Source organism: Myripristis murdjan, chromosome 19, assembly GCF_902150065.1.
Source record: "Myripristis murdjan chromosome 19, fMyrMur1.1, whole genome shotgun sequence".
Taxonomy (NCBI): domain Eukaryota; kingdom Metazoa; phylum Chordata; class Actinopteri; order Holocentriformes; family Holocentridae; genus Myripristis; species Myripristis murdjan.
The window spans coordinates 3117129-3129099 of record NC_043998.1 but is presented as its reverse complement, the minus strand read 5'-3'; the positions used below and the strand labels follow the sequence as shown (position 1 = coordinate 3129099).

Here is an 11971-nt window from a genome sequence, read left to right as displayed (position 1 = left end):
GGGCTGTTTGACCTTTCTGCAAGAAGGGGAACGTCCAGTTCTAGGACGATGAATGAGTTATAAATGTATTTTGCAGTTCTGTGTGCCAGAATTGTGGTTCAGTGCTGTCTACATGTGGGAGGCCATGGAAGGCATCTGACTCATGAAGCTACCGAGTTTAATAGTGTGTACGGGGCCACTGTCATCTTGTAATATGGTAGCATCACGAGGGCCATAGAGTGCGCCATCATGCGCAAGTAACTTCATATTCCTTGGCCTTCATGCAATCTTGTAGACCAGCCACTGGACCCGATGACTCCCACAAGATCACTAGCAATATAGCTGCAGCTCCACCAGCATGTTTAACAACAGGCACCCCTGTTTTGGGTTAAAGACAAGTTTCCTCTAAATGTAAACCATACATTTGATACATACTTATAATTTAAACATCCTAATTCTCATTATGTACTGTAGGGGCACTTAGACAAATTTATTATCTTCAGGTCAGATAGCCTGAGTTAATGGACTGCATAACTGTACACTATTTAACTGTTTATTTAACCATTTAACTGTGCAATAATTTATACCTGTAGGACTTGACAGCAATACAACAGTGCAATATCCCTGTGTAGGCATGGTGTGTATATAGATAGACTTTTTAACACATGCACAATCTTCTTATTTCTGTATTTATTGTAATATTTTGCAGCATCAGTGCACATATTTAGACATAATGCACATACTTTTTTTCAGCTATGATTAATGCACAAGTAGGATTAATTCACATATTTAGAAATAATGCCCATACCCAATCCCCCCAATTTCTAAGGCACATATTTTTTATATTTATTTTATATTTTATATAATTTTCTATTTCTTATAATTTAATTATTCTCTTGAGAATTTGAGCAACTGCAGCTGACCCAATTTTCCTGTTGGGGATCAATATCAAGTATTTCTGATTCTGATTATTAAGACTATGCTGTATATAATGAGAACTGTCAGACTCAAGAGCTGACCTGCAGTTTTGGGAAGATGCCAGTTTACATGGAAGAATGTGCTTTTTCATGTTTTTCAGGATTTCATATTTGTCCTGTTCATGTTTTTCTAGCATTTTGTGACCACAAACTGACCTCATCCCTGCTAAGCAAGTTTGCCTCTGCTGCTCTACACTGTTAGTCCCTGTAGGAATATTAGAGGAATATTGTAGTGATTTTTTTTCGTTGGGGCAGTAGTTCTGCTCTCCTGCAACACCAGCCTGCACTAAGACACGCCAGGGGCTCACACACGCAGGGGCGCGCGCACTCATACATTTTGATGCAGTATTGCCCCGGCAGTCTCAGCGGAATATAATGAACGTCCACGCCATTAACAAATGCAGTAAGCCCTTTAAATGTGATTCCCTCCCCCTCCTCCCCGGTTCGTCTCTCAACTCCTCCCGGTTAAAACGTGACACACATCGGTTGTGTGACAGGTCACGTGACGGTCGGAGCGTTGATCCGGAAGGGGGGGCGGGGGGCTGATGTTACCGAGATGCTGTGGTCAAGTTGGCAAGTGATAGCTTGGAAAACACAGGAAGCTTGACGATTTAGCTTCAAAATAAAAGCATGAAATAAAAATAGGCGTTAATGTGTTGTTGATGATTGTTCAGTGGTGAGCACTGTCAAGCCACACCAAGAAGCAACGAGGGATTTGAGTTTGATATTTGTTCCAGGTCCTTTTTGTATGCAGTTGCATGGATGGTCTCCCTGTGCACATGTAGATTTTCTTTGGCTTAACTCTAGCAGTTGAAGGTAACACAATCATGTCAACAAGGGGCTGAAAAATTGTTATCAGATTTGACATTGTGTGTTTGTCTGTTTTTGTTAGCCCTGTGATGGTCTGGTGACTTACACAAGTATTCCCATAACTTCTCCCCACTGGGTGTGTGTGCATGAGGCAGATTAATCAGTTAAAGTGAATGAATCAGTAACTGTATTGTTTTTGCATTTTTCTGTATCACTGACCATACTGGTGAGCAAGTACAAGGCTATTCAGTGACATCCTGTTTGACTGAAATAACACCAGGTAGATAATTTCTTAGTCCTGGTTTGTGTTACAGCAATGGCCTGATACTTAAGAGCATTTATGTGTCACACAGCATTTCTCCCTGTACAACATGCAGTGACATGCTTTGTCTGGTAGGCCTCCAGACTGTGTAAAGAGCCATATAAGTAGACCTATCAAAGAGATAAAGTTAAAAGGTAAAACTATGCTATCAAAAAGAAAGATATTGCTTGAAGTTGTCAGAGTCAGGTTGCTTGTGCATTTTTGGGAGCACGATGCATCTTGTATAGTGTATAGGCTAGACACTGGAAAAGTCAGGGAGGAAATGGTAATTTATTACAGTTGCGTTACTCTATAACTATATTCTTTGATTTCAAAGTGGTATTATTTGATAGTTTGCTTATCATTCAACTCAAATCCCAGCCCACATCAAACATGCAGCATATGCGCCATGAAGTGCTTTATTTGGAAATTTTTTACCGGAAGTCAGTTTTGTATTATGGCTAACTTGACTGTTTTACCGAGACCAGTCCAGCTCGCCTGCATTCCTCCTCTCCCTAAAGCCTGCCCGACAGAGACAGAGCGAGAGAAAGAAAGGGGGGGAAAACGCAAATAATTACCCAGAATCGTATTGGACTTTATGTACCACTGAGGCGCCTTACATCGGACAAAATGACCAGACCAGGCTTCGCAAATAACCACGTCTAGGCTACACCTTTGGACCTACAATAATGAAAAGGCGTGTTTTATAATGACGGGAGTTTTCGCCGATGTGCCTGTATAGGTCAGCAATCGAAAATCAGCTTCGGGGGAAAGAACCAACAGCCTTTCCACGGCGAATATCTTTCTTCTTGTTTCTTTTTTTCTTTCTTTTTTTTCTCTTTTAAATGAGGATTTTGCAAGATGGCTGATGACAGCTACCCCTAACAAGGACAGAATAGCGACGTCCCCTTTAAGATTAGAAGGGTATATATTTGTATTTCTATCAATTATACATAATAATGGCGGTGATAAATAATGACGATGTATGTTAGTGACTACCGGTCTTTTATGGAAAACATTACAAATCTAGTGTTTATTTATACCTGTGCTTTGGTAGAAAATGGTGAGGTGACGTCTGAGGTAATTTACGCGATTTAATCGAGCTAAGGAAGTGGATAAATATGTTGTTGGCTAAAGGCTGAGCGTCAAATGCGTGAATTGGTGGAGAAACGACCAAAGTAAAGAGGCCAGAGCATAATAATCTTTGGGTCAGGAGACATTTGATAGATGTGTCGGGGGAAACCAAAGGCTCTGCAACAGCAGCCAACATTCCTGCGGATCCTAAAACCCTTTGTTTTGTGCGCAGGAACTGGACTCGGCTATTAAAACGATTAACTATGCAGTACATAGCCTTGAAATGATGGCCTGGGTATGATTTTCTATTTAATGAGATTATAAGGCCTTTGTTGTCGACAGAAAACTGACTATCAGTAGAAAAGCCGAGGCCTTGTGTACAGATATGCGAGCGTTGCCTGTGCCACATAGCAGGCGTTATTCCTAAAATAGAAAAGGCAATGTTATGTCGCTATTGTGTCAAAGTCCGTTTACTGAAGATACTTGTCACATGAATCTGATCTGTAAATGAGTATTTCTTGTATTTCACCGGACTGCCAAATAACCTCGCCGTTAATCGGCGTAATTGAATTGCTAGCGAAGGCTCCACAAATAGCCTTATTTATGATTCAGTGGACAAAAGCATTGCGCTGCATTGTGATTATTGTGGGAATAAGGCGTCCTTGAGGTCCTGATAACAGATTCAGGTTCAAAGGCGCTGTATAAATATTATTCAGGGTGTGGATTGAAGGCAGTCGGGAAACAGGCTTTTCTTTTGGCTTTCATGGTTCGTTTCTTGGTGTGAATTGGTCTCCGATCAATCATAATCCGACGCTGAAGTCAGGCAAGCTCATTAACCTCAAGGTAAAGGCCCAAGCTGACAGGAGAAAAGGTGAGCGATCAAGTGTCTTTCATTTGCTATATAGAGATTGATTCACGTTGGCATTGGTCGGTGTAGTAATCATATGAGTAGGTATGTGTGTAGATATTAAATTAAAAACCTAGTAACATAGTTCGTTCTCTGTGCCTTGTTTTTATTTCAGTTTACCTGTAGCTGACAAGAATGTAGGCTTTAGCTTCCTGTAGGCCTATATATATATGTATACACACACACACACACACAAACTGAAGTGTGAAAGCAGGCCCAGTGTGTGTGATTTAGAGGAAAGGAAAGCACCATTTACTGTAATCTGCATAACGTCAACCCCTGCTGTGTGTTGTAATCACAAAGGTGTTGTCATCCTTGCTTGAAGCCTTCTCTGGGCAATTTCTGGAATTTGCCTTCATGTCCCAGCAATAAGCAATACTAATCATCTGTCAGGGAGCCTGTCTTGTCTGTTTTTTACAGACCGTGGACTTGTTTGGTCAAAAAGATTGAAGTATATGAAGTGATATTTTGGGACGGTAACAGTTCTGTTTTCATCTCTCTCAGTGACTCTCAGGACTCAGTGTGAGAGTGCCAGTGTCAGATTTTCTTTTGCTGAGGATAGAGATACAGGAAGGTAATTACAGAGACCTAGTGGTCTGTCAGAAGTGGAGAACAGACATTAGTGTATGCCTGCCCGGACCATGATGGCCTCTGATATGGCTGAGACGTGGAGGAACTGTTTCGAGGAGGAGCTCATCTGCCCCATCTGCCTGCACGTTTTCTCAGACCCCATTCAGCTGCCCTGCAAGCACAACTTCTGCCGGGGCTGCATCAGCGAGGCCTGGGCCAAAGACTCCTCGCTGGCCCGCTGCCCCGAGTGCAACCACGCTTACTCTCAGAAGCCCAGCTTAGAGAAGAACCACAAACTGTCCAACATAGTGGAGAAGTACAATGCCCTGAGCGTTGAGAAGGCAGCCACACCGGCGTTGCAGTGCATCCTGTGCCGTCGCGGCCCGCCACTCCCTGCGGTGAAAGTCTGCCTGCGCTGCAACGCTCCTTGCTGCCAGTCCCATGTCCAGACACACCTGCAGCAGCCATGCTCAGCCCTCGGGCACCTGTTGGTGGAGGCGGAGGCTGTGAAGGCCTGGACCTGCCCGCAGCATGACGAGTACAGGCTGTACCACTGCGAGGCCGAGCAGACGGCTGTCTGTCAGTACTGCTGCTTCGCCCGCTGCCACCCAAGCCACGGCCACGCCGTCACTGATGTGGAGCTACGACGCAACGACATAAGAGTAAGGAGAATTCACTTCTGTCGGCCTATACATGCATGCATAAATCAATGAAAACCTGTATGTGTGTATATATGTGTGTATATTCTGCCTCCAGCCCATCACTGGCCTATCATAAGAGCAAATATCATGGCTAGACCAGACAGACCCCTTACAAATTGTCATCAGTCAATGAGAACATTATATTTGGTGAAGTTTCCACTCGAGTACTCCCCTGTAGCTTTGTGCTTTCCTAACTGCATCATCCAAGTCATTGAGTGTATGTGTTTTCCCATCCTCTTTGCAGTTGTCATGACATTAAGATAGAAAAAATAACCAGAACAAAGGATGTATTTTAATGTCATTCCTGGCTGCATAACAGTTGAGTGGAGATCTTTCATTAAATAAGGGTACAGGGCTATTATGAACTACCACCAACAGTTTATGTATTTACCAAAACAGTGTATTCAGTTGAAACATTTTTTTTTTTTTTTTTTTTGAGAAACTGTTGAAATTAGAGTGGTTTTTAGTGCCTGTGTGTGTCTATCTTCACGTCCATGCATTTTTCAATTGTGATCCATTCCAACCCATTCTCATCTGTTGGAATGACAAACAATGCAGTCGAGGGCGGAACAATAAGAGGCTCTCAGTGGGCCTTATCTCCCCAGCACAGGTGCATCCTAGCTAAGGGATCGCCAGTTGTGAGGAGAGGCGTGTGTGGGGGGGTGGGAGTGGAGGAGGGGGAAAGGCTTTGGGGGCATATTAAAGTGATTCGTCACTTGATTCTGCGGTTTCCTCGGGCGTTTATATGAACCTCTTCTCTTCCTGGGGGTTTGGTGTGGCATGCTGTCAACGCATGCAGCGGAAGTCGGATGGTTTGCCCCTCTGTTTTTGCTCAACAGTGGGTGTTTTGGGTAGGTGCAAGAGACTGAGCTTAGTCAGTGAGAGAACCTCGAAGGCTTCAGCATTGACTCAGATAGTACACCCAACGCCCAGGTTGGGTGTCAACTGTGTAAGCTGGGGTGTATTTCCTGATGATAACGCTATGACTCAGCGTATGTATAGTTTATAGTTTTCTTGGGGCAGAGGTAGGGCCACAGGTTAAGCCTTGCCCTAGATTTGTATCTGCATTAATCTAATCTTTTACATGTGCACATACTCCTATGTGGCAACAAAACATGTTGTTTTTGAAAGGATGCTCGTCCTCCTGGTGCTAAGCCCTTGTGACCTCCATGTTGAATGTGAGGTATCAGAAGGAATGCAGAGTGACCTCCCCCCCAAACACACACACACAGACACACACCCTGGCCACTTTCTAACTGTTCACCATAAGCCTCCACCATATTCACCTCACTAACTCACACGATCCATCAGCCACTCCAGGCAAGGACTGACCTTCCCTCTGGCCCTACTCTCCTGCTCCGGTGCCTCTGATGGAAAAGACACTATGTTGAAATGACAGCTAAATAGAGCCCTCCCCTCCTGACACCTCCCACCCCCCTCCCCCAAGAGATACCCCACACACTCTGTTGCTATGCCCTTTGGGGACCTTCGGCTCCTCCGACCCTGTTATTCCCCTGGCTTCTGCTGGAAGCCTAACTCAATCAATCAGCACAACCAGGTCACAGCCCTGGATCTAACCATGCCAACTGTGGTGTGTGTGTGTGTGAGTGTGAGTGTGAGAGAGAGGGAGAGAGAGATCTAGGGCAATGATTCCCAACCATGTGTCATCAAGGCCCAAGAGTATACAGGTTTTCATTCCTACCAAACACTACAGCAGCTGATTACACTGATTAGCACCTTCAACCACAGAGGGGGAACTAATCAGTGAAATCAGTTGCGGTTTGGTTGGAATGAAAAGCTGCATGCGCTTTGGGGCTCGATGGCACACGCTGGAGAATCACTGATCGAGGTGCATTGACCTGTAGGACTAATGACTGACAACCGCAGAGACTGAGATGTTCCCTGTAATCCCCCATGTTGATTTTTATTTATTTATTTATTTATTCTGAATTTGGATCACATTAGCAGTACAATATTTTTGCAGATTGTACTTAGTTCATCAGACCACATTGCTATCACTAAAATGTTACCCAAGCCTCAGTCTATAATACCAAGCTAGGATTATTCATATTTTAAATTGAAGATCAAAATATTAATAACATGAAGGATCAGCCCCCCCCCCTACTATCAGACCCTCAACTAATGCATTACAGTGAGTGATGTAAAGGACGGTTGAAATAGCACGGTGCCCATCCATGTTTAGCTTTTTTTGCCATCAGCTGAGGCACCAGAGGATCTCGGTATGGCCCAAGCAGGCCTCTGTTATTCACATGCCATCATCGTCCCAGAAATAACGAGTGTTGTTGTCACAACATTGCCGTAGCTCACAGATCAGGTTCAATATTCTTCCCCTCTTTTAGAGAGAAGAAAAGTGGGAGAGGAGCAAGGGAGGAGCTGCAATGGTTGAGAGGAGCAGTGGGGAGAGAGTAGAGCACAGGGCGAGAGAGGAATTCTGGGAGAGCAGAGCTGCTGTAGCTTTTTCTGCCTCCTTATGCCCATTTATCCATCTCTGCTTGCACCCTCCAGCTCCCCCACCATTATTCCTCACTCACTCATGCAAACACAAAATAGCTGTTGGTTGCTATGACAGCGTCCCCCTCCCTCCTCCCCCACAGGGATTGTGTTGGATGGAGACTAAATTAGCCAGTTCCCCGGCTTCTAATATCTCAGGCATGGGGAGGGGATGCTAGTGGCTAGCTTAGGTCACTGCTCACCAAACCTTTTTTCTTTTTCTTTATTTTCTTTCCTTCTTTCTTTCTTTCTTTTTCTTTCTTTTTTTCTTTGTGTTTGTTTATTTGTTTCTTTCTTTCTCCATAGCAAAGCCTGTTGAGACAGCAGGAGCGAGTGGAGGAGAGAGTGCAGGACATCGAAGAGCAGCTTTGTAAACTCGACTCTGATAAATGCGTAGTGGAGGTATGGTTGGCACCCCTGTACTGTGGGCAAATACACAATTACACCAATTTTTATAAAGATCTCACAAGGTGTGTGTGTGTATGTGTGGGGGCATGTTTGTCCTCTACAGGACAGAGTGTGTGAGCTGAAAGAGGAGGTGCGTTTGCAGTACCAGCGAATGCATCAGCTCTTGGAAGAGGATCTCGGTCGGACACTGGAGGCTCTGGACCGGGCCCAGTCGCGGTTCTGCCAAGAGAACGCCGCCCAGGTTCTGGCCTTGGGGGAGCAGCGCCATGAGGCCCAGAAGATGCTGAGCTCCATCCAGACAGCCTTCAGCAAGGCAGAGGAACTCAGCTTCATGAAAAACACAAAGCCTGTCAGAATCCTCATGGACAGGTGAGCCTCCTTGTGGGCTACTTGCATTTGGAACATGGATATTGTATTTTACTTGTTAGACCTGGCAGTTTAACTTACAGGTGATGCTTTTTCACAGACCTCTTACCTTGAGTTTTTCCCTGTGGTGCTTGTTGCAGGTCTCAGGCATGTGTGGGCAGCACCCTCCCCCCTTACAAAGTGGGGAGTCTAAATTCAAAGCTGTTCCTTTCTGAAATCTCAAAGAGAGAGAAGAGCTTGAGGAGAACGCTGGAAGGTAGGAGCTCAAGCAACGTACCAAGTTTGAATTGTGGCTATGACTGTCATCATTGTGTCAAAATTGCAGCAGATTATTTTTATAGTTGTTTTATGACCTGTATTTTTTTTTTCTGTCTCTCATCACCCCACCCCCACCCCCTCCGCCCTCCCTCTCCTCAGCTCCCCTCACCCCTCCCTCGACCTTCCTGCAGTCTGTTCCTGCTTATCCTAGTGGTCAGAGTTCTGGCTCTGGAGCAGAGAAGCGGAAACACTCCACTGCATTCCCGGACGGAAATGGGAACGTGGGGAAAAGCGGTGCTCCCGGTTTCAAAGACTCCTCCTCTTCCTCCTCTTCTTCCTCATCGTTGGCCAAGCAGCCCTACCTGGGTTCCAGCTCCACCTCTGGAGAGGGCCAGTCCACCAATCAACAGCCTCTCGGTCCCTGCGGCCCCTCCCACATCAGCGAGGGCGGTGGGACAGGAAGCGGCAGCGGTTCGCTGACTAACCACCATTCAGGCTCCGTGTTCAGCTCCTCCCACTTCCCGCCTGGAGGCAGCAGCTCCTCCCATTCCTCCCAGCAGGCAGTGCTGCCTCAGTACGGCGGCCGTAAGATCCTGGTGTGTACGATGGATAACTGCTACTGCTCTGGGGTGCCCTCTGTGTCAGGCCACCGCAGCCATCCCCCGTACCCGCGCTCGGGCTCCTTCCCCTGGGTCAGCGCCCAGGACTACCCACCTCCCCCAGGCCTGGCCTCCGGGGGTCCGTCCATGCAGGGCCTGGCAGTGAGGGACTGGATAGATGCCTCACAGACACACAGACATGCAGACTTCTATGGGCTCTATGGACAGCCCTCTGCAAAGCACTACGTCACCAGTTAACATAGACAAACACACAGTGTACACACACATACACACTTACATACAGAAACAAATACTGCACCCTTACAGGCTTTATTGACAGGATAGTACACATGAACGTACTCAGATTTAATGCAGTTATATGCACACACGTAAATAATTGTTTATACACACACACACACACACAGATCTACAACATGTACACTCTTTCGGGGGCAGGGTTTATTCTCTTAGTGTTTAATTTCTTTGTTTTTTTCTGTCAGTGACTCATGTAGTATATAATACATTAAGTGTCAGTGCATAAACTGCAGCTATTCAATCTGGCACACTTCAGCTCAGCGTCGCATTTTACACATACCAACACTGACCGGTCACAGACTTGACAGAGCCCTGCACCAGGGGCCTAGAGCGAGAGGATAAGATGCACCATTTTATTTATAGAGCAAAAGACAGATTGATAGAAAGGAAACTTTTTTTAATCTCCTCATGCCTCTCAAAGGCTTCACATAAGCAGAGGCTGAGGCTAAAGGGAATCGGGATAATACCATGCAGTGCTGAGCTTTCTGGTTTTAGCCCCCTTAGCGTCTGACGTTTCCCTGCGATATTATCCCTCCCAGTTGTACTGAGGTCAATTGCCTTATGTTATTACCATCATATTTTTCTCTGCCCGGACTATGTTTGATAGATCCTTTAAGAGGACAGCGGCCCCTTTGAGTCTCTTGATTTTGTTGCTGCACTTAAGCCTCCTTTCTTTGCTGAGTTCAGGGATGTATCGTACGGCTTGAACACAAAACGCTCTTCCATGTTCCCCCGCTGTGTGGAACACCCACAATGCACTTGTGGACGCCTTGTTATGCCTGGACTACAGATGCCAGCGGGACGGAGCTGCATCTGAGGGGCTAGTCGACCCTGACTTAATCCTCCGAGTTTTGGGAATCCAGCTCCTGTTCCTAGCATTCCCTTTCTGGAGAGGGGATCCAATCCCCCTTCCTGCTGCCAGGCTTCCAGTAGGACAGAACACCTTCTTCTGAAAGAGACTGTTTCCATTTAATAGTTACTATGACTTTGTGTTATTTGCTACATCTGTAGGTTTCATGTTTGTCTAGAGAGACTCTTTGACTCGTAGAGACAGGAGAGACAGACTGGACAGACCAAACCAATCAAGGTGAGCATCTGGAGGATTGACGATGATGTAATTGTACTTCCTGCAGGGCAAAGATGTCACTTCCTCTCAACAAGCACACTAGCTCCTGGCTTCCTGTTTGCAGCTGTAAGCATGCGGGGAAGAGTTTTATAAGCACTCAAAAAAAGAACAATGGGAAAACTGTATGCAGTTTTAAGAGTGTATGAAAGAAGGGTGGGAGGATTTTTTTTCATGAACTTTTTCTAAAGAAAGAGACTGGACTGCTTGATGTAAGCAATGGTCATCATCTAAAAAAAAGAGTTGTTACAACACAGTCAACATACAGAAAAAAAAAACAAAACAGAAAAGTATCTTTTTTGTAAATATTTTGTGAAATGGAAAAATTACAGACATGTCATTTGGAGGAGGGTCCCAAATAAAATCAACAAATCTAAACCAGCCTCTCCTGTTAACTCTGTGTGCACAAATCCCTTGTTTTCTCACGCTGGCTTAATATTTCTCACTTCTATAAGAAAATACAGTCTCAAGGTCTGTATGTAACTCAGGTTTTTCCATGTGCCCCCTCACTAGTAGCTGACATACTAACATGACATATTGGCATACAGTCATCTGTGTACTCTACAGATGACCCAAGAGAAACCACTGTCCTCCCACTGCACCCCCACCAACATAAAGTCATTAAAGTCCCAGGCCTCCTCTTTGCTGTTACTACATATACAGCAAATGCAAATGATGTGCTGGGCTTCCTGTCTCTTCCTCAGCTCATTTATTTGTGTTTATTTATCTTGCACAAAACATGAATAGAAGGATGGGCCCATCAAACCGCAAGTCAGCTTTAAATGCATCTGTGTGCAGCCAGTACACACAGGGCCTATGAGTGTGTGTGTGTGTGTGTGTGTGTGTGTGTGTGTGTGTGTGTGTGTGTGTGTGTGTGTGTGTGTGTGTGTGTGTGTGTGTGCGTGTGTGCGTGTGTGCATGTGGGTGGGTGAGAGCCTGCAGAGAAAACAGGATGGAGAAGAGCAGTCTCAAGATGAGTTGTCATTCAAACAGAGAGACTTTGTGTGCGTGTGTGCATGTGTGTGTGTGTGTGTGTAGGTTTGTTCCCCTCAGCCTAATTAAGCTGCTGTGT

The 11971-nt window shown here is 45.4% G+C and overlaps 1 protein-coding gene across 2 annotated transcripts; it reads left to right on the top strand.

Moving 5' to 3' along the window:
* The first annotated feature begins 2527 nt into the window (after positions 1 to 2527).
* On the top strand, positions 2528 to 11277 carry trim8b (tripartite motif containing 8b). 2 transcript variants are annotated; one of them, XM_030077159.1, is made up of 6 exons: positions 2528 to 4012; positions 4553 to 5280; positions 8137 to 8232; positions 8342 to 8607; positions 8745 to 8860; positions 9022 to 11277. In XM_030077159.1, the coding sequence occupies exons 2-6, from the start codon at positions 4675 to 4677 to the stop codon at positions 9717 to 9719; spliced, it is 1782 nt and encodes a 593-aa protein (XP_029933019.1). In that variant the 5' UTR covers positions 2528 to 4012; positions 4553 to 4674; the 3' UTR covers positions 9720 to 11277. The 2 variants fall into 2 exon arrangements, with proteins under 2 accessions (XP_029933019.1, XP_029933018.1); XM_030077158.1 differs by having other exon boundaries at positions 2528 to 5280.
* The last annotated feature ends 694 nt before the right edge of the window (positions 11278 to 11971 follow it).